This window comes from Sitodiplosis mosellana, unplaced genomic scaffold (assembly GCF_009176505.1).
Source record: "Sitodiplosis mosellana isolate CC-2019 unplaced genomic scaffold, AAFC_SMos_1.0 Smas_scaffold_6197, whole genome shotgun sequence".
In the NCBI taxonomy this organism is placed as follows: Eukaryota; Metazoa; Arthropoda; class Insecta; order Diptera; family Cecidomyiidae; genus Sitodiplosis; species Sitodiplosis mosellana.
In genome coordinates, this window is record NW_022601438.1 from 3,062,075 (window position 1) to 3,089,609 (window position 27,535).

General features: G+C 35.6%; 5 protein-coding genes across 10 annotated transcripts in view; 2 read left to right on the forward strand and 3 right to left on the reverse strand.

The window, feature by feature from the left end:
- LOC129577086 (ATP-dependent RNA helicase DHX8-like) overlaps positions 1–850 on the reverse strand; it is an 11,705-nt gene extending 10,855 nt beyond the window's left edge. Inside the window, exons 1-2 of the mRNA XM_055463547.1 lie at positions 301–850; positions 15–139 (exon numbers count right to left, since the gene is read on the reverse strand). Of these exons, the coding sequence (XP_055319522.1) occupies positions 15–139; positions 301–674 (499 nt within the window). The 5' untranslated portion in view covers positions 675–850. The remainder of the gene's footprint in view (positions 1–14; positions 140–300) is intronic.
- LOC129577255 (putative ATPase N2B) overlaps positions 1–27,535 on the forward strand; it is a 115,647-nt gene that overhangs the window by 16,549 nt on the left and 71,563 nt on the right. The gene's annotated exons all lie outside the window — the stretch shown is intronic.
- Positions 1,181–12,403, forward strand: LOC129577254 (phosphatidate cytidylyltransferase, photoreceptor-specific). Of its 6 annotated transcripts, none has more exons than XM_055463987.1 (11): positions 1,181–1,384; positions 2,808–3,840; positions 3,908–4,837; positions 7,282–7,406; positions 7,513–7,609; positions 7,705–8,074; positions 8,172–8,467; positions 8,536–8,667; positions 8,764–8,898; positions 9,059–9,199; positions 9,424–12,403. In XM_055463987.1, the coding sequence occupies exons 3-10, from the start codon at positions 4,670–4,672 to the stop codon at positions 9,140–9,142; spliced, it is 1,407 nt and encodes a 468-aa protein (XP_055319962.1). In that variant the 5' UTR covers positions 1,181–1,384; positions 2,808–3,840; positions 3,908–4,669; the 3' UTR covers positions 9,143–9,199; positions 9,424–12,403. The 6 variants fall into 6 exon arrangements, with proteins under 6 accessions (XP_055319962.1, XP_055319959.1, XP_055319957.1 ...); XM_055463984.1 differs by having other exon boundaries at positions 2,808–3,192; positions 3,435–4,837; XM_055463982.1 differs by having other exon boundaries at positions 2,808–4,837.
- Positions 12,627–13,307, reverse strand: LOC129577260 (39S ribosomal protein L55, mitochondrial). The gene is made up of 2 exons (XM_055463994.1): positions 13,002–13,307; positions 12,627–12,916 (listed from the first exon to the last, which is right to left on the reverse strand). Exons 1-2 carry the CDS (start codon positions 13,188–13,190, stop codon positions 12,773–12,775), a joined length of 333 nt encoding a protein of 110 aa, XP_055319969.1. The 5' UTR covers positions 13,191–13,307; the 3' UTR covers positions 12,627–12,772.
- LOC129577259 (transmembrane protein 242) lies at positions 13,433–16,457 on the reverse strand. Its single transcript, XM_055463993.1, has 4 exons — positions 16,245–16,457; positions 15,880–16,118; positions 15,150–15,798; positions 13,433–14,799 (listed from the first exon to the last, which is right to left on the reverse strand). The coding sequence occupies exons 1-3, from the start codon at positions 16,315–16,317 to the stop codon at positions 15,667–15,669; spliced, it is 444 nt and encodes a 147-aa protein (XP_055319968.1). The 5' UTR covers positions 16,318–16,457; the 3' UTR covers positions 13,433–14,799; positions 15,150–15,666.

The window sequence follows — 27,535 nt, forward strand, 5'->3', positions numbered from 1 at the left end:
TCCAGGCTCTGGGCCATCGGGCAATGGTGTTGCGCTTCGTTTGCGAGCTGGCGACCGGTGTCGTCGATCACGACTTGTGCTTCGGTTCCGATTCCGACTCTCAAGCGATGTGCGGCGTTCCTTCGATCTAGACTGTCTGCTAAAAATGGGGGGAAAAGTTGGTTTTGTTCATTGAATTTGGTTTGAATAGTGTTGAAAGATTCCAACGAATCGTTGATAACTTTCTATTGCTATTAAAAATTGATGTTCACAAAACTGATGTACTGAAAGTAAAAGCAGTTAAGCAAATAGTCAAATTACCTTGAACTCATATCTGGACCGGCTTCTTCTTGACGATCAGTCTTTGTCCTTTTCCCTGTCTCTGTCTCCGTCTCTATCCCTTTCTCGTTCCTTCGATCTCTCCCGAGTCTTGGTCGTTCTCTCTTCTCACTTTTCTCCAGTTCAATCTCACTCATTTTGTTTTGTATTCTATTGGGCATGGCCAAACCTGGGATTTTCGAGGCCAATCGATGGGCATCAGGCTCCGATATGAAATCATTTTCACTAGACTCAGGTAGTTTCTTCGATGATTTCATCGATTGAGTAATTTGCAGCAAGCTCGTGATGCAGGAATCGGGAAATTCGAATCCATTTTCGATGAGAGCTTTCTTAAATGTATCGAATGTGGTGTGCATCTCAGCCAAACCGGTGACAATCTCTTCCTTTTTTTTTTATATAATTATCATATTCGGTGCAAATGTTTTCCACCTCCGGCGAATGCTGTAATTTCGACAGTTCCTCCATTGTGCACGTTTCAATTCGTTCTATTCAAATTCAGCAAATTATTTTTAATTGGGATCAAATTTTTCAAAATATTTACACTCGTTCGAGTCGTAGCGTTGAATTGATGTGCATTGTGTATAAGTTTGACAGCTGGCGCTTTTTTTTATTTGACATTCAAAAAAAGTAAAAGTGGATGCGTTCAATGCTTTCAACGTATAGTTCACAGTTGAATTGGAAAATCGGACGGCAAAACAAAGACAATTTGTAGATATTTCAAGTCAAATGCATTGAAAATAACAAAATATAATAAAGAAATGAAGAAGTCTTTTGATTTTGGTTCAATTTCCCGTCACAGTGCGAAGTTTGAATATTTCTCCGATACCGACGACATTGAATGTCTCCATCACCTATTTGTTTCATTCGTTTTGACAGAAATCATACCAGTTGCGATACTAAAACAACAGTCATTCAAAATCGGTCATGGTATCTAAACATTGAAACACATAGTCAAAGCAATTAATCGGTCGCGGTCTTGACACCCCTTTGCAAGAAGAAAAAATAAACTCATCTCTCATTCACGGCCAAAGTGTCCACTGTGTATTAACAGCTGTTTGGATTTATAGTGAGTGAATATTATCTCTCTCAGTTCATCGAAATCATTCAGTGTTCATATTCATAACTCAATTCATGGTGTGTTTTTTTTTTAATCCAACCGAACTTTGGAGTGTAAAAGAACGGAAGAAAGAAATGAAAATCAGCATAATTTTTCGATCAGACACATTCGAGGCGTGAAATTATCATAAAATACATTAATACTTGTTCCGTGATCGTGTTAAAATATCGCACTCGACTCAAATGAAAAAGAAAACCCATTGCATTTTATGATTAATTCATGAAATTCAACACTATCACAGTGAAATATCGCGTAGCCGTGAATTGTTTTGATCAAGAACCAGAATACAAGACAGAAACGCAGCAATACACATAAAGCGTGAGAAAGAGACAGTCAATCAAGTGAAACCGACAACGCGTGCATTCGCGTGTTGCATGTAAAGACACTCCGTTTGTATAGCAAGTAAACAACACGTTGCCTGTGTATTTCTGTGAAATTAACGTTCTTAATTGTTTTCGTTAATTTCACGTTGCATTCCAATTAGGGTTCTTAATCAATAGAATTTTATATCGTGCTCACCGTTTTGGAATACTTGAAATGATTGCAATGAAACCACATTCAATTCGGTCTGAACAATTTCAAGTTCGTCAAACAGAGTGCACGTTTTTACAAACTTCGAACACATCAATGTTGGTTTATCGCATGATAATCGGCTGATTCAAAGACGAAAATCAATTAATTTCATCGAAGAGACACCGCGCGTTCAGTTGTTGTTGTTGTCGCTGTGTTGGTCATAGACTCAGTAAATATAGCTTTATAAATCGACGTGTCGCGCGTAAATTTTTGTTCCTTTTCTATGTGTCTCGGCTTCTTCTTTGCTGCGGTTAAACCTTCAAATTTTTAACGTCAACAAACGATTACGTTTTGTCGAATGTTTGTGGCTATTTTTTCAAGCGCTATGTCATCGTCGTATATACGCTGGTTGCATTGACGTACCCAAAAATATAACATTCAGTCCAAGCAACCGAAAAATGTATTTGCTTTCTTTGAACAAGTCCCGTCTTGCGAGAGAGATAGAGACACACAGAGAGAGAGAGAGAATAATCTGTCATGGGCTTCACTCTCAGGCCCTGTCATATGCTTCTCGCTATCTCACTCTCGCTACTTCGTGTTAATGGTTGTAAAATAGATAATTTCCGCCTTTGTAATTCTTCGATATGTTGAATATCTTTGGGGCCTCGTTCCATGCACGCGTATGCGTGCAATATGAACAATACTTTTAATGGAACTTGCGCACAACGCACTCTCTCTGTTTCGTTTCCATATCTCTTTCTCACATGATATTTGTTTATATATTACAAATTTTTTTATTGTATCCATATCATTATTATCTAACATATTTTTTTTCTTTCATTCCGGAATATCGACTTAGGTGCAGCAAAAGCAGCGAAGTGAATGTCATCGATACTGAAAATTCGTTCACCGGTGCAAATGAGTGTGTTGCACTGAAAATAAATCGAAAGTGAATTATGAAATGTGAAGTGCATTTAATGTGAATTTCTTTTGATTGTATATGTGTATGTTGGTGTATATACGCGGTTAGGTTGTGTTATGGAAGAAAAGCTCATCATCAGCTAAGCAGTAGCACACAGAAAATACTGAATTCCCGATTGAGTGTGTGCCATACGAAACGACGTCGCTCGTGTTCCAATGTGTACGTGATCCAAAAAGATAGCGATAAAGAAATATATATATATATCGACAGCAAGTCATATGAAAAACACTTCCCAGAGTCTACATATATCTCGAATGGAAAAGTTTGTATTAGACAGAGCGCGAGAAAGAACGAGGGGAAAGACTGTGCGCACATAGTGGATATCGAACTCATTTTTCTCGCGCTCAGCTACTAAACCGTTTGTTATAATTCGGGTGTTCTATTCCCCAGGTTGTGTGTATACAAACAACATTGTGTGTGTTTTCTTTATTTTTGCATCGCAGCAATCTTTTGTAATGTTTATGCGAGCACCGCGCCAGATATTCTCTCTTTCTCATCCATTAGATTGGTGACGACATAATTGAATTATTTCCATGCAAATTTTGTCACTTTTCACACAGAAAAAAACGAATACATCACAGTATCGAGCAATAGTCTAGAGGTCGAACGACGCACATCTATCGCACATCATAAACAAATCTCAACACAAAACAAACTCTCGCGGAAAACGACTGAATTGCAATAATAATTTCTTCTCTGCTGTATTCCTGTGTATAATGCATACATAATTGCACACGGGAACGTGAACTGTACTGTGTGGTCGCGCTGCTCTGCTTTACAAACGAAACAAAAGAAATATGATTTGCTAGGAAGCGAAATTGTGGATTTTTTTTTTGCACGCTCGCTTGCGCTCGCTTTGTCGCACACCAACTAACTTGAGTATTCTATAATATGAGTGTATGCGTATAAGGTACGATACATGTACATTATTTGCTTAGCAAAATTATCAATGTGTTTGCCATTCACAACAACAACAGAGAAGAGACGAAACGAAGAATGAAAACAACAACAGCATAGAATAGCCATTGAATCGAAGTGAAAATCGACGTATTCTTTCTCTCTAATTGAATTACACACCGATCGAAAATCAATCAACTACATAATACAAACAAATTGTCAGCACTGAACTGCAACTCTGCATACGGAGACTGGAAGCCAGCAAGCATATAGGCCGCGCGCACGAAATAAAACGAGAGCGAATAAGAGAGAATTGCTCTTGCAGAGCGAATAGTTGTTTTTTTTATGGTTGTTTCCCGTCATTGACATTACACTCTGATGAAGTGAGTGCATTTTGTGATATAAATTAGAACCATTAAGTGATTTTGTGTTTGTGTGTGCTTTTTTTCGCGTGTGCTGAGGCCAAGAAACAAACAACGTTTAACGCACCCACGACATCAAATTAGTATAAAAGTTTCGTCCGCATAGGACCGAGAACATCCATATATCCGATTCATTAAATTCAATTAATTTGTACTAATTAACACCATTCAAGTGGCAAGGATATCTACAAATCAATACAGTAAAACAAAACAACAAACAATAAACATTTCATTTACGAACGATAACATTTCGCTTTTTAAACTATTGTACTCAGAGCTAGGTGATATTTGGTCTTTTGTTCAATTGATTTTTTCTTTGGCTTAAAATCAAGTAGCCAAGATTTGGAGGCGAGAAAGAAAAATTAGAATTTTGTGAGTGACAAACAGTTGCAGTGCACGAGAGAGATATTCAATATCAACATGGCTGATTTAAGACGTAGAAAACCCGATGACGATAGTGGAAAACAGGTTGATGACGATAATTTTAGTGCATCCAAAGCGGGCGGTGATGCAGCCAATGGCAGCGATGATGAACAACCGCATCATAAAAAACCAAGTGGTTTAACTACAGCTGACTCCTCTGATCATGTAAATATAAACAGAAGTTTTTTTTTTGTTTTTCTAACTTTTCCTTGTATTGGTTTGTTTGGGCGATGCGGGGGCATTTCCAAGTCGTACGTCATTTCGTGTTTGAAAAAAGCATTATTGAAGAAAGCCAATGGCATTTCTATTTTAATTTTCGGAGTGACATTGTCACATTCAATGGAGCTATGTTCATTGTACTAGAAACGCTACTGCAGCATTCAATATGATGCATTATGTCTATTTTCGGGCCGTTGAATACGTGATACTCTTCTTTATTTATGATTTTTTTTTCTTCTTCTCGCTGATCTTTTGACACACAGAACACGATAGAAAACATACGGAATGACGGTCAACGGTGTTTACATTTTTTTTTTTCAATTCCCTCTCTTTCTGCATCTTTGCTCTCAATGAACAACAACATATAGACTGATTACTGGCAATTATTTTTGACATTCATTGTTCTCATGGTTTCAAAGACCTCGATATTTTGTTTTTCTTCGCTTTTCGACATTTGTGAACCAAGTAAAACCACCAAACCACTCCAAACAAGGGGATTAGTATCGTAAATATGATTTAAACGAGGGATTCCACACATAATATACTGTGAGCTGATTCATCTAAGATTATAAATAAATCATTGTGAGGTGATTGATAGAGGCGATGAGTGATTTAAACTTGGAGTCCTAGTGACCGGATTATTCATTTATCTACACACAGCATCAATTTTTGCCAATTGACAGTGCTTGACGACATTGTCGCTGTATACTATGTTATTCATTGTTTTTCGGACAAATGTGATTAGCTTTTATTGGACTGGATTGAGTGCACTAAATCAATTTAGTCATTTTAAGGGACAATAGTTGAGATGCACACATGCTCTGTTCATTGTCTGAATTTACTCAACAATTGAGTTGAATTTCAAAGAAAGAATCGATTGATTATGAAAACGCATTGTCATTAATATCATTTAGATTTCATTAGTTGTTGTAAAACAAGCCAATTGAAAGGGGCTTTGAAGAAACTACACATGTTCTTACTTATAATCATGTACGGTGTACGTTGTGTACAAACCTCTTACATTTCGTACAAAAAGTCAGCAAACAAATCATTCCATTGCAAAACGCCATTTCAGTCTGACCCACAAATTATTTTAACCGCAGCGCTTACTTTGTATATTGTTTTGTACACTTCTACGTTGTAGTATTTGCGGCCGAAAAGTTTTTTTCCTCTGATTTTTCGTTGAAAACAAAAAAACAAAATGTGAATCCAAAATTGCGTCATTTTGAATGCAACTGCTGTTGACCGCATTTCATGTTGATTTCATTCGGCCGTGATTCATTGTATCTTTCGATTCCGATGGCACCACATACGCCTAATAATCTAATACACGTCGCATAATCGAAACTGATTAGCCATGGACAGCTGAGTCAAGAACAGCTGAAACAAAAAAATGCGACACAATCGAACACGGCTTTTTTTATCGCAATTTTCATTCGACAAAAAATAGTCACTTTCATTTTAAAAATAGATTCATGTCTAAATGCAATGTTATATTGTAGGATTATTCTGGATTTTGACATTGATGGGGTTTTTGTTGTTGTCGTCGTCGTCGTTGTCGAGTTGCTCGGCGAATGTCTAAACATCATTTGATATCACAATTAATTTCACAACTTGAATGTGTGAGCTCACATCGTTCAGTCATTTGTGGGGCTTCATTGTAACACACAAAAATGCAGTTGATGACAAGCAAATGTGCCTGACTCGGTTCAATGCGAATGCCACACATCGAACGAAAAAAATAATACTGTTTTTGTATCGATAGCAACAAGGGACAAGAAAAAATTGGCAAACAAATTCCCGTATTCACTATGGAAATCTATATTTACATCGAATTTTTCAGACTCATGAGTCAATAAATGTGAACGCGATATCACAAATAAATATCTCCTTCGTTTATTTACGTTTATGACTCATGTTGAAAAAATGAAATATTTCAGGTGGATATAATTACTGCGGTTGCTGAGGTAGTGATTATCGATTGACGGTAAATCTCTTCTCCGCAGCAGTTTAAATTCAAGAGAAGAAAAAAAAGCTTGATGGTGTAACGGCTCGAAAAAAAATAGCCGCAGTTAGAATGTTTCTATTTAATAGGATCAAAGTTTAAGTTACGCCGCGCCGTGCATTTCACACAATTTGTTACATCGGTTCCTGGTGGCGTCATGTGAATAATTTGCCATTGTTTATAGCTCATTATCTGTTGCCGTGTGCAATATAAATCAACGAGAATTTTTAAATTGCCAATTTCAAACCGAAAATATAACGATCTCTCTCCCTCTTTCAACCGCCTCGTTCTATTGCGAGCGTAAATACTTTGTAGCTATTTTTGGCGATTCCAGAAATAGATATTTAGGCATGACTGACTTTTTTTTCCATTTACTCGGTTTCAGGTTGACTCGGAGGAAGAACGACTGCCCGACGAGAAATATGTAAAAGATTTGGCCAAAAAACTGCCACAGGGAACGGACAAAACGCCCGAAGTACTGGAAGAAGCGTTGAAGGGTCTACCAGACAAGTGAGTTAGATGGTTTTGCTTTTTAAGACTCTTGTGTTGAGATAGAAGTGAAGAAGTATCCTTCAACATTCAATTCCCAATGAAACAATTGTATGGCTATTTTCAGATGGAAGAATTACATCATTCGTGGAATATTCACGTTTATCATGATAATGGGATTCTGTCTAATCATCTACGGTGGTCCCTTGGCACTAATGATAACGGTAATTCATTCTACTCATAAATTTTTCGACACACAATTGTGAACAACTCGCTATGGGACAAGCATATTTATCGTATCCATTTCAATTATTTTCAGACACTTCTGGTGCAAGTAAAATGCTTCGAAGAGATCATTTCGATTGGATACCAAGTGTATCGCATCCATGGTTTGCCATGGTTCCGAAGCCTTTCATGGTATTTCCTGCTCACGTCCAATTACTTTTTCTACGGGGAAAATCTAGTGGATTACTATAGTGTGGTGGTGAATCGTGTTGATACACTACGATTTCTGGTCACCTATCATCGATTCCTTTCGTTCACTCTGTACTGCATTGGTTTCGTTTGGTTTGTGTTGTCGCTAGTCAAAAAATACTATATGAAACAATTCAGTTTGTTTGCATGGACTCATGTCGCCCTGTTGATTGTCGTGACACAGAGCTATTTAATAATCCAGAACATATTTGAAGGTAATAATAACACGAAACAACAACAAAAACATAGCAATAAAGCATGTACTAACTGAACACCCCGCAATCAATTGAATATTTCGTCGGTGTTGTCTAGGTTTGATTTGGTTCATTGTACCGGTGTCGATGATTGTGTGCAACGATGTGATGGCATATTTGTTTGGATTTTTCTTCGGTCGTACGCCATTGATTAAGCTCAGCCCGAAGAAAACGTGGGAAGGATTCATTGGCGGTGGTTTTGCTACTGTCATATTTGGTGTCGTTTTCTCGTATCTCCTGTGTCAATATCAATTTTTCATATGCCCAATTGAATACAATGAGGCGGCCGGCCGCATGGGCATGGAATGTGAACCAAGCTACTTATTCAGACCACAAGAGTACTCGTTGTCAATGGTACGTATGACACAACATTTCATGACATTATTGGAAATTTTTCTTTATTAATTATTTTCATCTTTCAGTTCAAAATCAACAAAACACTTACCATCTATCCATTCCTATTGCACTCATTGTCCATGAGCGTATTCAGTTCAGTGATTGGACCATTCGGTGGCTTCTTTGCTTCCGGATTCAAACGAGCTTTCAAGATCAAAGTATGGAATTTTATTCGATTTAATTCGTTTTCAAGAATTCAAAATTAGTTCAATTTCACAATTTTGATATGAAACGGTTTTAATTCTGTTTTTTAGGATTTTGGTGATATGATTCCAGGCCATGGTGGTATTATGGATCGATTCGACTGTCAATTTTTGATGGCAACATTTGTGAACGTTTACATTTCCAGCTTTATACGCACCGCTTCACCAGCAAAACTTCTGCAACAGGTACGATAGCGCGACAGTCATTTGAATTGATTTGATTCGATTCGATTCGTATAAAATAAAAATGGATAAAATGTCTAGTTAAAAGAAAAAAAACGAATCAAAAAAGTGTTTGTGTTAATATATAAATAATAATATATTTCCGATCATTTCATGCTTCCAGATCTACAATTTGAAGCCGGAACAACAGCTTCAGCTCTACAATTCACTTCGTGACTCTCTTCAAAATCGAAGCATCTTAGATTAAATTAAATTGTAAACACTCAAAGTACCTAAGCTCTAACCCTAAAAAGCAGTCAACCAGAAATGAATGGGCAAGCGGAATAATGAAACGTAATTCTGTTTTTAAATGAAGTGCCTCTGAGAAAAATTTTCAGTAAAAAAGCCCCACAAAAATATTGTCTGAATAAGATTTTCATACAAATTTTTATCAGACAATATTTTTGTGGGGCTTTTTTACTGAAAAATTTTCTCAGAGGCACTTCATTTAAAAACAGAATTACGTTTCATTATTCCGCTTGCCCATTCAAATGTGGATTGAGTTCATGGCCAGAATTGGTTGACTATCGATGTCTTAGCATGAAATTAGAAGTTTAATGATGAATTTCTAAAAGACTCATAAATTCATATTCACCATCTCCCTGTGGTGTTCTTCTCCTTCTTCAGTTAATTGTTTTCATTTAATGAAATGGACAAAAAAAAAAATGCGTAACATAAATGTTCTTTACAGCAAGAATCCCAGTAGATAATGAAAATGGATGTTAGTTTTACTCCTCCCCCAAGGTTATCATTATAAATGTTATGAGTATGTTCCATTTTGATGTTCAGACTGTGTCAAACCGAACAAAACAACAACAACAACAAAAAGAGAAGAAAAAACAAAAACCATAAAACATTAACTCATAGCACGTGAACAAGAACATATTTTGAGACATACAATCCAAATATCAATCAAATGGAGAAGAAAAACAACAATCAATTGAAACATTCAGAGTAAATCTGAATAGACATTTGAATGAACTAAACAAAATACACACACACATACCTATTTCTAGTCATATGCAAACCGAACTAATGTTAAATCTCTACTATTTATTAAATGGAAATAATTGAGAAAGCATATTTATATTTAGCAAAACAATATGTATTTAATATTAGAAGAAAAAAACAAACAAAGAAAACTTAATTAAACTCAAGAAACATCTGAAAATATTGTGTAACGGCTAAGATGTGTTAATCAAAAGAAATGCAGGACAAAAAAACATGAAAATACGCCGAATTGCAATCCAAATGAATGTTTATTCGAAAACACATGATACATGATACATGAAGTTTAAATGATTAAATGCGACGAAAAAGAACCCAAATAAATGTGCAACTGCAACCGTTATCATCGTCAAACAATCATTTGTCACGCGCTATCTGCAGCAAATGGATTGATTAATTGATGTAATTATCATTTGAATATTCGTGTGTGGGTATCGAATTAAATGTCTGGCACTGGAGTTGTGTGTACGCGCGGTAAAATGTTTGTGAGCTTTGAAAATTAGCATATATTTGCATACGATAATCGTTGTGAAATATCCAAAATAAATAGCAAACAAATCTCCCGTTTCGACCTCATGAAAAGCGAACAAAACACAACAAAACTTTTGCCGTATTTCGTGCATTTAACGGGATTCCAGTGATTCAAACAAACAAAAAATACTGCAGAACAAACGTGTAAATTTCCGCCAAAAAAGAGAAATCGTTGCAAAAATGTGTTGTTTGCCAACAATGTGGGAACGTTGTTTTTTTATACGAACTTATTTTCTATCCAACTATGTATTTAATACAACAAGAACTATTCGACTGATGCACGCCGATGCCAAATTAGAAATTCTTATGGCAAAACAAAAACCAAAACAACCAAATAATCTAAATTCGAAAATCCCGACGAAAAACAAAAACACACACACATATTGTTAATTTGTATCGCTCCATCAGATTTTACATTCAGATTTTCCAATGGACAAAAATTGCCAATCACCAATTGAAATGATGTCCTTTTTTTGCTGGTTTCATTTTAAGTATACATTTAAGTTTTCAAAAATTTAATATATATATTTTTTAGCATTAATTAACCAAAAAAGGAAATTAAAATAAACGAACACGTGAGGAACAAATAAACACACACTCACACACACAGTCGGTTACCGCTAGTTAAAGAAACAACTTTCAAGTTATGTTGAAAATTATAAACGTGTTTTGAATTTGGAACAAATGTGTAGCTAATCAGTTTTATTGGTAGGAATAATTTGTTTATTTTTTTGTGTGTGTTAATTGGATGTAAAGAAACATGTCATTGAGCGGCTGAAAGAAGTGGTCGATTGAATAAGACGAACAAGAGAGAATTCTCTCTTCAAGAAACAAAGTACGTAAATGTAGTGAGTCCCCGCTATTGAGGGCGGTAAATGTGTACATCATCAAGATCATTGATTCTCAATACTTAAACATCAATGGTAGTCTTCGATTGCCACACATACACATACGGACATCATTCAATTAGTTCATTCCAATGGTGTGGAGATCTTTGAAAAAGATCACTCTCACCGCCTATATAACTACAGTCAGAATAAGATGGAAAACAACTATAAATGGTTTTTTTTTAGGTTTTGTTTTTCGCTTCTTTGGTTAGATTTAATTTTGTGTAAGCTTTATTTAAAACATTAAGCAAAATATTTAAGCGCGTCAACAAATATTTTGTGCAATTTAATAAATTTTTATTTCGTTATACAGATTTAAATTCGCATCTTTCTTTCATTGATCTCTTATTACTTGAGTTGATTTATTCGAATTGAATAATTTTTTCCTCTTTTTTCATTGTGCGAAGCATAATCAAAAATTTTGCTAGCGAATTTTTGATTTTAAATGTTATTTTCTTGACATTTTGTCTTTATATTAAATATTATTTAGCGATTTCATTGTTTTACAGAAGAGATTTATCTTGAAGTGTCATTCAAGAGGTTGATTTCATTTGAAATCAGTATAAATAATTATTCCGCCGCATAACAATATTGGACAATGTAACCAATGAATCCAGGTTCGATGCGGTTGACCCGGAGTGCAACTTTCAATAAATCTTTCGAACAAAATCTACTTCAGTCTAATCCACATCACTTCAGCTACTTCATTGAATTCCTTTCGTAGAGAATGTTCATTTATTTAACAAACGATAAATCTTTATACTTTATAAAAAAAATTCGGCTACTCTAAGAGGAACACATACGATATTAATCAAAATTACTTGAATTATTTGCCATAAATTATTATCATTCTACGTTACGCATTGTAAATTTAACACACAACATATTTTGAACATTCAAAAATAAAACAAATGATTAAATGTCATGTGAACCAACAATTTGATGCCCCTATTTATGAATACAAACCAATAAATATTCAATACAATTGTATTAGATTTGATGACCCACAATAAAAACAAAACAAAACAAATCACAAGTTTCAATACAGCGATTTCATTCCTTTGCTTTTTTTTTCTCTTCATCGATCAATCCAATTGAAGTAGGTAAGAATTGAATTTCAAGCAGATGTTGGTGATCTATTCTTCAATGAAAGGTAAGTTTTTTGTAAAAGTCACTTGGCTGCGTTTAGAGCCAATAAAAAAGTGGTCATTAGTTGCCAATTCCAGAAATGCTCATCATTCAGAGATTTAGTTGCAAAAAAACGAACAAAACAATCGACACCCAAGTTTATAAAAACTCAACATATTTTATTGACTTAAATCAACAAACAAGTTTCGGTTGTCGTCTAGTTCCATAGAATTGATTCCATGGCAATTTCTAATACAATAGCACAAATTCGAGAAAAAAAAACTTCATTTCTTGACGTATCGCAAGTATTTTCTGGCGCTGAAGTTATCCTCCAAATCTTCTTCAACTTTCATAACGATTTGTGGTTTACGACTTTCCAATCGTCTCTTTCGTTCTTCCTCCGTCAATGTAGTCAAATCAAGCGGTAGCTGTGAGCAAAAAAAGAGGACATTTATATTAAAAAAAATGAACCAGAAAAATAGCACAAACTCAATGAGAAGGCTGAACACTTACCTGAATAATCTGGCGTGGTTCATGATATCGAATTGTAATCGTTGAGCCGTCCGGTTGAACGAGAGTCGTTGGATAAACTCGACAATATAGCAAGCGATGTGTTTTTGTTATACCCGCCGTTGCTGACGATACACCACGAATTTGCTGGAATTTACATGGTAAATTCGCTATATTCAATAACTTCCGCATACTCTACCAACTATTTTGATTTATTCATAAAATCGATGAGAATTTATGTAATTTCTATCCTAAAAAAAGTGCTCGATTCGAAATGACAACAACCGAGGCCTGTGCAAAAATGACAGAAAAACACCATACATGCTGCATCTGACAGCTTTGGCAGCACCGATTGAAATATTGAATTGCCATATTGTACAAATGAGTGTTGCCATATGTTTCAATGTACGGAGCGAAAAATAAACAAATTTTAATTGATTTAAATTTTTTGTATGGATTATTTTATTTCATTTGAAAAAATATTGTAAAGACATCGGAACATATTTGATTATTCTTTGTTTTAACATAAAAATTCGAGGTTAAGATACATTTCCGGATGCGTCGTACCTCAACTGGCATTTGGTGTAGTAGCTGTTTAACGATGTTTATTTCTCGAATTTGTGTTGGGAATTGGAGAATTTTTGATAGGTTAAATAGGAATGATCGGTTAATCGATTCGGTAGGCCACGCATCGATGTCATCAAATTGCAAAAGAGTGGTTCGTAATGACTCAAATCTCTAACTGTCGAAGCGCCGACTTCAAAATGGAACGAAATGCTTTTCAAACTGGCAATTCCATTGGAATACGTAATACAGTTGTCGTTTGACTGTATAATGTTATCACTACATAGAAAAATGTTCAATTCGTGAAGTTGATTATTTCCGTGCCAAAATCTGAAGGGTACTTTCGAGATCATGGGCGGTAATTGATCGTTTTGTCAAAATTGCACGGGCCAAATATTCAAACTGATCGAGAAAGTCGTAAAAGTGTGGATCATCACTGCGATTTCTACAATAGTCACCGTAGGTTTGGAGTTTTGGGCAATATTTGACGAGTGTCTCTCCAATTTCTGGACAGCTGTTATTACAATGCCAAATAAACGTCTCCAGATGGGGTAGTTTCCCAATGAATTTAGCTAATTCCACTCCACCGACCGAATGGTTGTAGACAACCAACTCTGTTAAATTGAGATTGAGAACTGTGACTAAATTCACTTCAACCAATTCTTATCGTCTTGACCCTGAATTTTGAGACTTTTCAATAGACCTGAATTGGGAAAAATTTCGTAAAATACAGACATTACACCGTTGTAACTTCCATCAATATCAATCATAGCACTTCGTATATTGCTAAAGTATGGAATGGCTTGCTGAATCAGATTACGGTCCACCAGCTCTGTTACTTGATCATAGCCTTCTGTTGGTTGTTTTACGTATTACAATTCGGTCAGAGTGTTGGGTGCACTGTATTGAATTATTGTTTGCAACTTGTGATTGAGACAATCGGATTGCATCGGAATCTTCAATCGCTTTATGAATGGACCAAATTTTTCAAATGTTTTCCACATCGTCCACTCTCATGTTTTGTAGCGTCGTGACCAGAGTTTGATTAGTCTTTTACCAATTACATGTTCTCTGATTAGAGTGATGAAAAATTGGTCATCGTTGGTGTCGAGATCACAAATTCGCATCAAATCGAACACATGCAAGTATTCAAACAGCAGATAATGGCTCAACGACTTTTGTGAGCCATTGTACTTGAGCATCGGTATTGTGCTATGGTCACTCATTTGTATATGTCCTATAAAAAGTGAAAATTTGTATTAAACCTCAAGATAACGCTTGCATTACATTAACGACTAATAATTCACATCTTCTTCTTCTTGTGAAATTCCTTTTTATTCCCTCTAACGCAATGTAACTTTTAGTTTTCCTAACGTGAAATAACTTTTAGGACGGTTTAAAGTTATTACACGTTTGAAAAAATGTAGAATTTATATTGGTTTTTATGGAATAAAAACGAATTTTGCAATGATAAGGAGAAGAAGATCCGACTTCTTGCATTCACTGTATTACATTCATTTTGTTGGGAACAATGAAAACAATTGTGGAAAATTTGATTAATTCATTAAAAATATCGAATGTACTTACCGGAACCAATCGATTGGAAACGCTATAGTTTATGGCCGTGTGATTGTGTAGTAACTAATAAAACCAAACCAAACCAAAGCGATGCAATTAATAAATTCCAAAGTCGAACAATCGGATTTCAAATGGCACGATGATGCATTCAATTGACACAGATAGATTGATATCATGCAGTCAAGTGTTTCCATCTGATTCCGTGTCGAAGCGAAAAATGAACTCATTCGTGACGTCAGAGCATATTTGATTTTTCTTTGTTTTACTATAAGAAATCATTGTGAGGTCAATGAAGATTCAATCCCCTTTTTTTCAGTAGATGAATCCATTTTTATGAACAATATTTTGATTTTGGTTTAATGGTTTTGTACACAAGCCAAAGAAATTGAGAACAGAAAGAAATCCAAGACATCATTTTCCCATTTTTTATCTATTTTTTCTTCCTAATTTTGTTAAATAAAATGGTTTATTCATAAAGTCGTTCGTACACAGCTCATTTCGCGCTTTAATTCTACTGCAATGGATTTTATTCCGTTTTTTTATGCGTCGATAAATATTTCATTAAATCGTTGAGTCCTTCAAACTCCGTTCGACTAGTTTGAGTATCTTTGCTAATTTTTGGCAGTACTGAACCCATTTTGTGCCGGAATTCATCCATCTGTAAATGTGATTGATACAAACATGAGTATTAGGATACGAAATCGATTGTCAACATTTTAGAATTATGTTCGGTTGTTACATTTTTTGCTCCTGACAATTTCCAAATGCCATAGAAAAATGTGCCAGTGCCAAGCACCGCATAAAATGTACCCCATGCCAGAGCTCTCGTTGCTAATCTTGTGCCAGATTCGATTAGGTTCACTGTTTCGACCGTTGCTTGTTCATACAGTTGTTGGTCTTGTTTTCGTGCAGTTGCTATAGTTCGACTAAATCCCACAAATGCTGCCATACCCGATACAGTCGCCAAAAATGCCGCAGCTGTTCCCAAAATCCACAATCAAATCAGAGGATTTTCAATCATACATTCAACATTCGCTAAACACCTTTATTCAATATTTTTGGCTTTGGTGTTTACGAATTTTCGCATTGGAATTTGTCACATACCTCTCATACGATATTTTTGTTTCTCCTGATCGCTGGGCTGAAATTTCTTCTCTGTTTCACCAATTGCTTCCATTATTTCGAATCTATTTCACACATTCTATATTTACTTATCTATTTTGAATTTCATTGTTTTTTCTTTTGATTTCAGATTTTTGTTTTGCACATGCCGAATTACTATCAGGTACTTTTGACACCAACTGTCACTCGCCGATCATAGGCACATGTACTAAAATACTCAATACATTCGTTCGAACATTAGCACTATGGTTCACGTCTAATTCAAACTTCCACATCTATTGATGGTAGATGGCGTTGCAAGCAGCAAGTGATTTTTCAACTCGTATAAGTAAAGGAAATTTAGTTTTTTTTCTGCTTATAACAAACTAAGAATGAAAATTTGAAAGAAAATTTAAAAAAAAATAGAAAATTGTCGATTTGAAATAGATTGTTCGGCTTATGAAGAGCAACTTTTATCTAAAGGCAATAAACAACTCTTGAAGAGTAGCGCTTTTTAAAGAATATATTTTTAATTTTGAGGCATCGTAATGTAAAATAGCTTTCGATATGCACTAATCACCGTTAATTGTTTGTTAGTTGATTCGGCGGATGTGGAAGATTCAATAGAGTTTCGTTAGGAAATTATTTGCTTTCAGTGATTAGTTTGTGTGGAAAAAAATTCATATAAACACAGAACACAAATGAAAAGATATCTATAAACAAAATGCATCCAAAAGATGTTTAGGTGTTATTTGCTTAAGGAAATGTGAAAATATTCAATTAAACAAAGTCAAGTGCCTTTCTTTAAATTTCGAACAACAATTGAATTGAATACATTTTTCATCAATTTCATGAGGTGAAGACCACCCTTCTTCAAATAATTAATAGAAACTGAAACATAATATTCATGCAAGAAAATCCATATAGCAATATTCAATCGACAATAAAGCGTAATGTGTGAAACGTATTGAACTAGAAGTGCAAATGAAATGTTGAAAAGCACATGTCGTATGGAAAATATTTGAAATTTTTGGAATGAACCGCATCGAATGTGCAACGTGATATGCATTGAACATACAATGACGCAAAAGAGTTCTATATTTGCATTTCATCTACTTTGTTCTGCTCCAATGAACAGCAAAAAAGAGCAAAAAAGGAAATACTACTATGAAACTTTCAATCGATAGAAAGTTTTGTACGAGTTTTCTAAAAAGAATATGTGCGCTTTTTTCATCGCGTTTTAGCAAAGAAACGATTTTCTTTGCTGAAACACTAGGGTATAAGATGTATTTTTGGGATAATTTGAAAAAATATCAACAATGAAGGCGCAATCATTATCAAACAACATGGCAAAAAAACCATATCAAAAATACGCCTTTTAATTACCTACGAATAAAAAGCGTGTTCATCATTCAACGTGAATGTGTTGAAATCAATGTTTGTCGCACCATTTCCGAATCAGAACCGGAATCAGTGTTGTGCGATTTGATGTCGTTTGCAAAGAAAATGTCGAAAGTGCTTCGATCCTTTATCACTTGTGATGCGACTTGAGAGACCATGGCAAATGACAATAATGAAAATCACTTTGATTTGATTAAATGTATCCGCAGTGTTTGGCAGAAAAGACGGTTGCTACACTCGATATCAATTCGGGGTAGCTGAGTGAAACGATAACCAAGGAAGAAGAAGAAGACGATGAAGACGAAATCGAAAAAAAGGCAGCGAATTCAAAGATTGTTTATCATCATGATGATGTGATGTGAGGCGGTTGTTGTTGGCGGCGATGGTGGTGTTCATGTAAACGCATAATCTTCTGGCATTTCGTTGGATGTTCCTTAGACAACAAATAAAAACCACTTCATGCTAATACAATGAAGCGATTCATACCTTGGAATGGCAAAAGAAAACTTTGTATTCACTGTATACCTACAATGGATCGGTGTGTTTGTGTCTTTTTGTGATGAATGAATTGGTTGTTTTAAGTGTTTTATGCGGGCGTTCCATTTTCTTACACCAATTTTCCAATGCAATTTGGTTCATTCGGTGTGCGCATTTTGACGATTCATTTTCGCATCTATCATTGTTTATTGCTCTACATCCAACATCCATTTACATTTCACAATTCACATGCACCGAAATTCATGCAATGATAATAATCCAACGCACCTCTCTCGCATTCAGTTCACCCCCTTCTACCATAGTTTATTGCTCATTTTCTCTGTGTGTACAAAAGCAACCTACAAAAAAGTAGATAATTGTAACTTGCACCACGAAATCAAAGGGCTTTTCCCTTTTTGTTCTACAAAGTTCAAACATAAAGGATTGACGACAACAGGATGATGGCAGCGGCAACGGCGAGGAAGACGACGACGACGACGACGTCGACTCATCGTTTGGTGTGCCCTTTTTAAAGTGGAGCGCTAATAATTTGAAACGCTAACATAATCAAAGGGAAAAAGACAAAATGAACAACAGCAACAACGGCAGCCGTTTCTGAAGAAGATGATGGAAACAAGTTACAAAGAGAGAGAGAGAGAGAGAGAGAGAGAGAGAGAGCGAGCGTTTAACATCAAAGCTGGAATTTTGTATTGTCATACACAAAATTTATGTGTACGTTTTTTGTTGTTGCTGCTGCTTTACTTTATTTTAGCTCTTTCTCTGTAGTATGGCTGCGTGTGTGAGACAAAGTCGCGCGTTTGTTCTTTGATTTTTGTAGAGCAGAGCATTTTCGGTACATATTCGAACTACCCGATGACGACGACGATACAAAAGAAGAACCAAACACAAGAACGACAACGAGATCTAAAAGGCAGCAATCCACAGCAAAGACAAAGAGGATGGCAAAAAGAAACATACAGCAAGATGAAAACAACACAGAGAATGAGCGAAAGAAGAAAAAAAAATGACGAACATCGAAAAATGTGAGAAATTATCCGTGAGTGTTATGACATTGTCGATGAAAAGGTAAAAGTTTTTGGCTTTAGTTAAACGTTTAAGGATGCTTTGACTGATTTGTACACACAAAAGAAACAACAACACAAAGTTTTGTGAAAATATGAACCGAAGAAACAGCACATGAAAAAAAAACATTCTATACACAATACAGTAGCCAATCGCATGCAAGAACACCAAATGCAATGGGGCCAAAAGAAGTACGAAAAAAAACTCACACACACACACACACACATAGCAAACAAGAGAATACTTTGAGCGGTTAATTTCTTTGTTCTTTTTACAAATTGCATTCACTTCCACGAGAGAAATTGTGTGCGCCGCTTTATTTTAGTTGGCGTTCTTTCAGTACTTCTTTGAGTATTTGGACGTCGTTTTTTTTCTCGCTTCTGCTACTGTTCATCGTTGTTGTGTCCAATGTGCTGTGGAAGCATTTGCGAATAACGATAACAACAACAACAATGAAAAAATGGAGTCATTTAACAGGTACTGGTCTATTTTGGGATGATTGGTGCTGGCAAGATAGTTAGAAACAACAATGAAACGATGCACACTACAAAGGATGTTCGTATACTAGTATCTATCTTTCACAAAGTTCAGCGCATACACACGGTCTGTGTGATGTGCATTGTGCATGTGTGTGGCCAATAAAGGCCAGAATTGGCGGTTAGTGCGCGAATTCTTAGAAACTCAATTATCGCCCGAATGTACTTTGGTTGCGGTTATTATGTTCGTTTCGGTTTTGTTGTTGTTGTTGGAAAATCGAACATGGAAGGCAAAGACACTGTTGTGGCAGCAGAAGCAGCAACAGATAAAAAACAAGCGATTACTCTGTGTTGGAAAAGCATGAAATGCGTTTCAGATGCAATTTGTTGCAAAGAAAAACCTATAATTTGATTAAGATTTTTCCTCTGTTTAATTACACCGATCATCCGCATTTGCCATCGGCTGATGGTGATACTGCTGCTGTTGCTTTTGCTATTGCTGCCATTGCTGTTCATATTTATTTACTGGCTTGCTTGCTAGTAGTCGACATGAAAAATCTATTTGCTTTTATTACTTTTCCACGCCAGCACATGTACATCAGAAGTATTGTAATGGGTTTATAGGAAATGAAACAATATCAATTATTTTTATGCTGAATATGAAACGCTGTAATTCTATATAATTCGTCTCATTTTAGTCTTTAAAAATGGAATGATGACTGCCATTTTATCATCGAATTAAGGTTCGTCAGATCCATCGCAATAATTCGGATGATTACATCAATATTTTTCAATGTTTTAAATTCTCTGGCCTGTTCGTTGCTCATGACTATTCGTACCGTGTCCAATATGCCTTTAGTTCGACGTTCTTCTGTAATTTGTTCGATATACATTTCCGGATGCGTCGTACCTCAACTGGAATTTGGTGTAGTGGCTGTTTAACGATGTTTATTTGCCGAATTTGTGGTGCAAACTGAATGATTTTTAATAGGTTACCTATAGGTGAATTGCTAATCAATGTAACATTTCGTACTTCGTGCATCGATGTCATCAGATTGCGAAAGAATGACTCGCGTTCACTGTAATCGTTGAATATCGAACATCCGCCGGAAAAATGGAACGAAATGCTTTTCAAACCAGCAAATCCATTTGAATACTCGAAAAATCTTTCGTTCTTTGTTGGCTCTATCCATTTTTTAATCTTTTGGTAAATGGTCAATTCGCGAAGTTGATTTTTCCGGGCCAAAATCTGAAGTGTACTTTCGAGATCATCGGCGGTGATTGATCGTGTTGTCAAAATTGCACGGCTCAAATGTTCAAACTGACCGAGAAAGTCGTAAAAGTGTGGATCATCACTGCGATTATTATTTATTATTATTATTTATTAACACCGCCAAATACTGGCTGTATGATAGGTACAATAGGTTTACATTTTTGGTTTCGTGTAGTTTTAAGTTTCTAGTTTAGTTTAGTTGTTTAGATTCGTAGGTTTAATTCAATAAATGATTGAGGTAGTCAAGTAGTTACTTAAATAGGTTTGAATAGAAATATATAAGTTTGTAGGTTTGTAGATTCAATAAATAAATGTTAAATAAATAAATAATTTGATAAATAATAAAAAGATAGGTATCTTGACTAGTAATTAACATTAGCATTAATTTTGTCTTATGTATCACTTTTTAGTTTCGTCCATGAGCTAAAGGCTTCGTTAGGCAATTTTATTAGTTTTCTTTTGAAATCATAGTGTGACAGTGTACGATCGATACGTAGAGAAGCCAAATTGAATATGTGACAGGCTACGTTGAAGGGTTGAAGATATGAATAGTTGTGTTTGTATGGTTTTAACTTGATGAATTGTGGGTTCCTGAGACACCTGGTCCCTGGGTTCAACGTCATTTTATTTCGCAAATTTGGAGCAATAATTTTTCCACATACTAGGCTATGAATGAATAGAGCAGAGGCATTCACTCGTCTTCTAATCAGGGTTTGTATGTCTGCTTCGTCACACCTCTCAATGTATGGTCTTAGGACATAGTTATTTTGGTCGCGATTCAGGTGATCACCATTGTAGAAAATCATCATTTGCTTTTGTACGGATTCAATCAATTCACGATGTTCGAAAGTATTGGGAGACCAAATTGTAGCTGCAAATTCCAGCACTGACCGTACTAACGCACTATAAAGTATTTTCACGGTATCACGATCGAAATGATGCGCTTGACGTTTGACAAATTGCCACGCAATTCTCGCCTTGTTTGTCATGTATTCAATGTGTGGGGATAAACTCAATTTTGAATCCATCAATACTCCTAAGTCGCGAATTTCGTTGACATTATCGATGGTCTGATTATTCATAGTATATGTGTATTCAGGTTTCGAGCCACGTTTGAAGATCATCACCTTACATTTAGATGTATTGACGAGTAAGCTGTTTCTTTCACACCAATCCATTACTACAATAGTCACCGTAGGTTTGGAGTTTTGGGCAATATTTGACGAGTGCCTCTCCAATTTCTGGACAGCTGTCATTAAAATGCCAAATAAACGTCTCCAAATGGGGTAGTTTCTTGACGAATTTAGCTAATTCCTCTTCACCGATCGAACGGTTATGGATAGCCAACTCTGTCAAATTGAGATTGGGAACTTTGATCAAATTGTTCCACTTCAAACAACACAGATTGCGTATTATGACCATACCATTTCATATTTTGCTAAAACATCGAATGGCTTTCTGATTGAGATTACGTTCCATTGGCTCTTTTACTTCATCATGGCCACTGCATTGAATCATTGTTCGCATAATGTGATTGAGACAATCGGATTGCATCGGAATCTTCAATCGTATTATGAATGGACCAAACTTTTCAAATGTTTTCCGTAGCATCCCCTCTTGTGTATAGTGTCGTGACTCGAGATCGATTAGTATTTGACCAATTACGCGTTCCCGAATTAATGCGGTGAAAAATTGGTCATCTTCGGTGTCGAGATCACAAATTCGCATCAAATCAAACACGTGCAAATATTCAAACAGCTCCATCAAACAGTCTTCGTTGAGTCCATGCCGCAGATAATGGCTTAGTGACTTTTGACTGTCATTATTTTTAGATGCGTCCGTTATGCTAAGGTCACTTGTGTTTATGTCGTCAACCATCATTAAACGGCCAATCTCAAGGAAACTCTTGTATCAAATTCTAAGAGAAACATGAACATTTTTTGTTTGAATTTTTTTTTTTGAAATTATACATTTTAATGAATTAAAAGAATATTCGATAAAATACTTACAAAAATCAATCGAAATATAATAAATTTATGTAAAACTCCAAAAATTATATAATTACTAAACAATTGCAAGAGAGATGTGGCATAAAAGATGAGAGACCGTTCTTGAATCGACACAACTAATGCGACTAACACAACTATCACTTCTAATTTCAAGTATAGTGCACAGCAAATATGCCGATGTACCTGTCTGCCTAATTAGTTGATTATTCATACAAAGCATGACGGAAGCCAGTTTCAATGGACTTAAGACTTTGTGTGTACTTAAAAAATGACGCTTTGAAAAATACACAAAATAAGGACAAACAATAATTTGCTGAAGATAGGAAATATTTCTTTACACACCACCTTCTTTCATAATTGATGGAATTTTTCTTTCAAATGATTTGAATTAAATCCTAATCAAAATCAAACTGTTTTTCAAAATAAAACTCTCAGTTGATGAATGGTGGAATTTCAGCTAGCACAACAATTGATAAAAATCCGGCTAGAATAACAATGTAGAAAAGGTCGTCTTGCATACTCATCAATATTTAAATGGTTAGCGGTTTGCTTCTGACACAGTTTAGCTGCATTTTTCTAAAGCAATCCAACATAGATCTAACATTATCAGCATCAGCAGCTGATGAAAACGATAGAAAAAGAATGACAGCAATAGAGCAGAAGGAGAAGAAGATGAAAAGTAAAGAGAAACGTACCCGTGTGAAAAAATAGTAACTGAACAGTCAGTTAACTAATTTGGGACAAAAATGACTTACTTTGATTGACATTTCAGTACAAAGTGTAGTGTAAGTCTATCATAGTTAACTGAAATCATTTGAAGTTACAAGTCAATCTAAGTTGCTTCATTTGGGACCAAGTGATTTTCTTAGAACAAAAATATAAATTCAATCAACTAAAGTCAACTGAAGTTATAGTCAGTCAGTCATTTCTTTTTCACACGGGTAGAGTGTGTGAATGCATCAAACGCACAAACGCCAGTACCAATTTATTTGAAAAATAGACTTAGCGAATCATTAACCTTGCTATAAATTGTTCTAATGTCTTTGTATTTTGCGAAACAATTCTCATATCAGCGTTTTTTTCTGCTCTCAGCAAGATGGTTGTTTGCACGCTGCACACACAGAGAATGAACGTATAAAGAGAAATGGCGTAAAATTATTTGCACTTAAATTGTTGCTATTTCTGTTTTTATTTTTGCAATTTTAGAGTGCTTACAGTGCACATCGATTAGTTGTTGTTCTTGTTGTTATTATTATTTTTTTCGTTCACTCTCTTTCTTGCAGAGACTTATAGCTGTTTTTTGATTAAGAAAAAAATCATAGCATTGCCATCGTGCAAATGCATTTCGATTCGAATTGGTCGATAGTGGTGAAAGAACGTTGCCGAGTCGCTCACAAAGCGAAAAATTATGAAATAATTTTTTTTAATTGATTGGCATGTATCGATAAGTGGCCTGATCAATCTCCCCCGTTTGTTCACTCATTCAGCAAATGAAAAAAATGACCGAATGCAGGTGATGTGCGTTGCGATACTGAAGCCAAAATCATATATGGATGTCAGAAATGCAGTTGGCCACCGCTGTAAAAACGGTTCAATTCTTTTCCATCTCATTGCCGACCGATCACAAGTATTTTCTATCCAATTTGGGATGTCATTTCAGCAGGCCGTTTATATCCTCTTCACTTCGCTCCTTGCATATATATACGTTTTTTAGTCTCGCTCACTCGTTTCATTCTGCGTGCGATGATGATTACATGTAAACGCATATCTCACTGTCAATTGACGAAAAACAACGGCAGCAGCACAACAACAACGTCAAGCACTCAGCAAATTATTACAATTATTTCATGTTTAATTTATGCATGTCTTTATACTATGCCGAAACAATGCTTGTTGTGGTTGCCGCGTGTAATTTTCGCCCAGTTGATTTTTTTTGCTTCGCGCTCGCGCTCTTTTTCGAATTTTATTGAATGGCCACGCGCGCTGCTCAGCACACCAACATTGTTGGCGAGAGAGAGAGGGAGAGAGGGAGAGAGGGAGAGAAGGAGAGAGCACGGCAATCACAAAAATGAAGCGACAATTTATTTAATGATAATTCTTAATGATAATGTGACATTTTTGCTGTGCAAAACTTGTTTCAATGTTCAAAAGATGAGAAAAAACTACAATTTCTGCCATGTTTCTTGTTGTTCATTACTTATGTGTTTTTTTTTTTCTTCTCTCGATTCTGTGCTCCTGTAGAACTGTAGTGATGGAACGCTGATAAGCAGCGAATTGAACAATGAAATATGTGTGAATTGGATGGAGGAAGAAGAAGAAGGGCGGAAAATAAATGAAAGAGAGAGAGAGAGAGAGAGAGAGAGAGAGAGAAACTGACTCAATGTCCAACCATTTTTCCTATTGACTCAAAAGAACGAAACATTCTTCTACCACAAGTGAAACGTTTGAAGCAGATTTTCCGCTTTCAATTACGAAATTAACGATTTTAGATAACATTTTTAGGTGGAAAAATTTATTGAAATTCAATTTTTTTTCCGTGAAAATTTAAAAAAAAATGAAAAACAAGTTTTTTCTTGTTGAAAATGGCGATTGGGATTAGAATATGTATTTTAGCAAATCACCCTTATTCTGTATTTATGCAACGTTTCATCTCGAATCGATTTTCAGGCAAAGAAAAGCTCCACCATCAGCTCTCATCATTTGATTCAAACTAATCAAAACTGTGCATTGAACTAATAATCCAAATCGTGAAGTAGAGCTGCCAATTAGTTTTAAATAGATCCACAAAGTAATTTCAATTGAAAATGGCGGCATTTTTTCATTCATTTCAAACTGAGAGAAAAAAATTGCAGGAAGTTGAAAAAGAAGAAATGAGAAGAAAAAAACAAACCGAAACGTAACGCAGTGCATTGATGATGATCAGAACTTTTGGTTCGCATAAATTTCAAGCTGGTTTTGTCGAACTGGAGCGCATGTAATTAAAACATCTTGATGTAATTAGAAGGTAAATTATCGTTTGAAACGCAATGTTTTAACCATTTAACGTTTCAAATTGCACGATTTTTATAATGGCCGACAGCAGAGTGAAACAAGAAGCGAGAATTAAAGAAAAACAATCAAACACACGTTCTGTATATGATGCGAAGAACGACGCACGGCAAGTGTAATTGTTTTGTTTGCGCCAAGAGAGTTTTGTTTTCATTCACTCATTGTCAATTTCCAAGAACTAATTACCAATAAGCGGTAAGCAAGCAAACTGTTCGCATAATAACCAACCAAACAATTTATCAACAATAGCAAAACGGCAGGCAATTATAAAAATACACACACTGTCGAATGGGCAAAGCGTTAGAGAGAGAGAGAGAGAGAGAGAGAGAGAGAGAGAGAGAGAGAGAGAACATTTTATCATTGCAACACCACACATGAACACAAACCGATTCACGCAAATCCGAATTCTTTGATCTCATGCGATTCAAATTATTGACAAAAATGAATGAGCACATACACTCTTTTTTCCATTCGTATTGCGGTGTTTTTTCGAAATTGGTGGCCAACACACGTGATGCACTGACAACAACTGCAGTCGAATGCGAGAGTAAGCGAATGAGCGAGAAAGAGAGAAAACACACCCGAAAAAAGCGATTTATTTCACTTTATCAGTGATATTATGTAAAGTTCATGAGTAATAAAGTGAAAAGCCAAATCAGAGAAATGAACGAATTCGAAAAATGCGAACAGTTGGATTAATGAAGTACTTAATGTAAATTGCAGTGAAGTGCTCATTGCAATCAATTTATAAATACCGAAAAATCGATTTTACGTGTGTATATGAGCACGAGTAAAACAATTTTTTTTCCATTCCGATGTGTGTATGTTTGTGTCTTCAGCCGAGTACACGTTCGTTCATTCGTTCAGGTCATTTACCATTCAAAAAAATGTTTCCTCGTCGGGCCGGCAATTTTTCAATTCATAGACACACAGACCAACACAAGCTGAAAACAGCAAAAATACTCAATGTGATATATCAACAGATATTCGATGGCCGTAATTGACTTACTATGGCAAATCTAGTGTTTCGGAAATCATGTTAATAAATGAGAGGAATCTAACAACAACGCCGAAAGAAAAAAAAAGCACACACACATTCATCCAACGATTCCATTCAAGAGTGAGAGAGCGTCGAGTGCGTTTCGGTATACAAATTTTTCGACTGTTTGCTTTAAATATTCGCAATTTTTCTTCAAAATAAGGTCAGCGGCTGATTGCTTTTTTTCCGTCTCGCTTTTTCTCACTCTTGTGTTTGGATTTTGGGCATGGTTCAATAGCCAAAATGAACTCTGACGGAACAGGGAACAGTGGCTATTACGGGAAAAAAAACAGAGAGAGTAAGAAAAAGAGGAAAAAAAATCGTTAAATTGTAATGCTAAAAATGTTGAGTTTTTTCCCCATTTGTCGTATATCGAATAGAAAACACTTCGGTGTATGCTAATGTTCTGTGTGTGCCGTATCGTTGGAATATTTGTTGGCCGAGAGAGAGAGAGAGAGAGAGAGAGAGAGAGAGAGAGAGAGAGAGAG

Bases quoted from the DNA above. Each gene is read 5' to 3' on its own strand.
- LOC129577260 (XM_055463994.1), bottom strand. From the start codon at position 13,190: ATGCGGAAGTTATTGAATATAGCGAATTTACCATGTAAATTCCAGCAA. The intron at 12,917-13,001 runs GTAAGTGTTCAG...TTTTGCTCACAG, and splicing joins AACCACGCCAGATTATTCAG to CTACCGCTTGATTTGACTAC.
- LOC129577254 (XM_055463982.1), top strand. From the start codon at position 4,670: ATGGCTGATTTAAGACGTAGAAAACCCGATGACGATAGTGGAAAACAG. The intron at 4,838-7,281 runs GTAAATATAAAC...ACTCGGTTTCAG, and splicing joins CAGCTGACTCCTCTGATCAT to GTTGACTCGGAGGAAGAACG. The intron at 8,468-8,535 runs GTACGTATGACA...TTCATCTTTCAG, and splicing joins AAGAGTACTCGTTGTCAATG to TTCAAAATCAACAAAACACT.
- LOC129577259 (XM_055463993.1), bottom strand. From the start codon at position 16,317: ATGGAAGCAATTGGTGAAACAGAGAAGAAATTTCAGCCCAGCGATCAG. The intron at 16,119-16,244 runs GTATGTGACAAA...TTTTGGGAACAG, and splicing joins ACAAAAATATCGTATGAGAG to CTGCGGCATTTTTGGCGACT. The intron at 15,799-15,879 runs GTAACAACCGAA...TCACATTTACAG, and splicing joins AATTGTCAGGAGCAAAAAAT to ATGGATGAATTCCGGCACAA.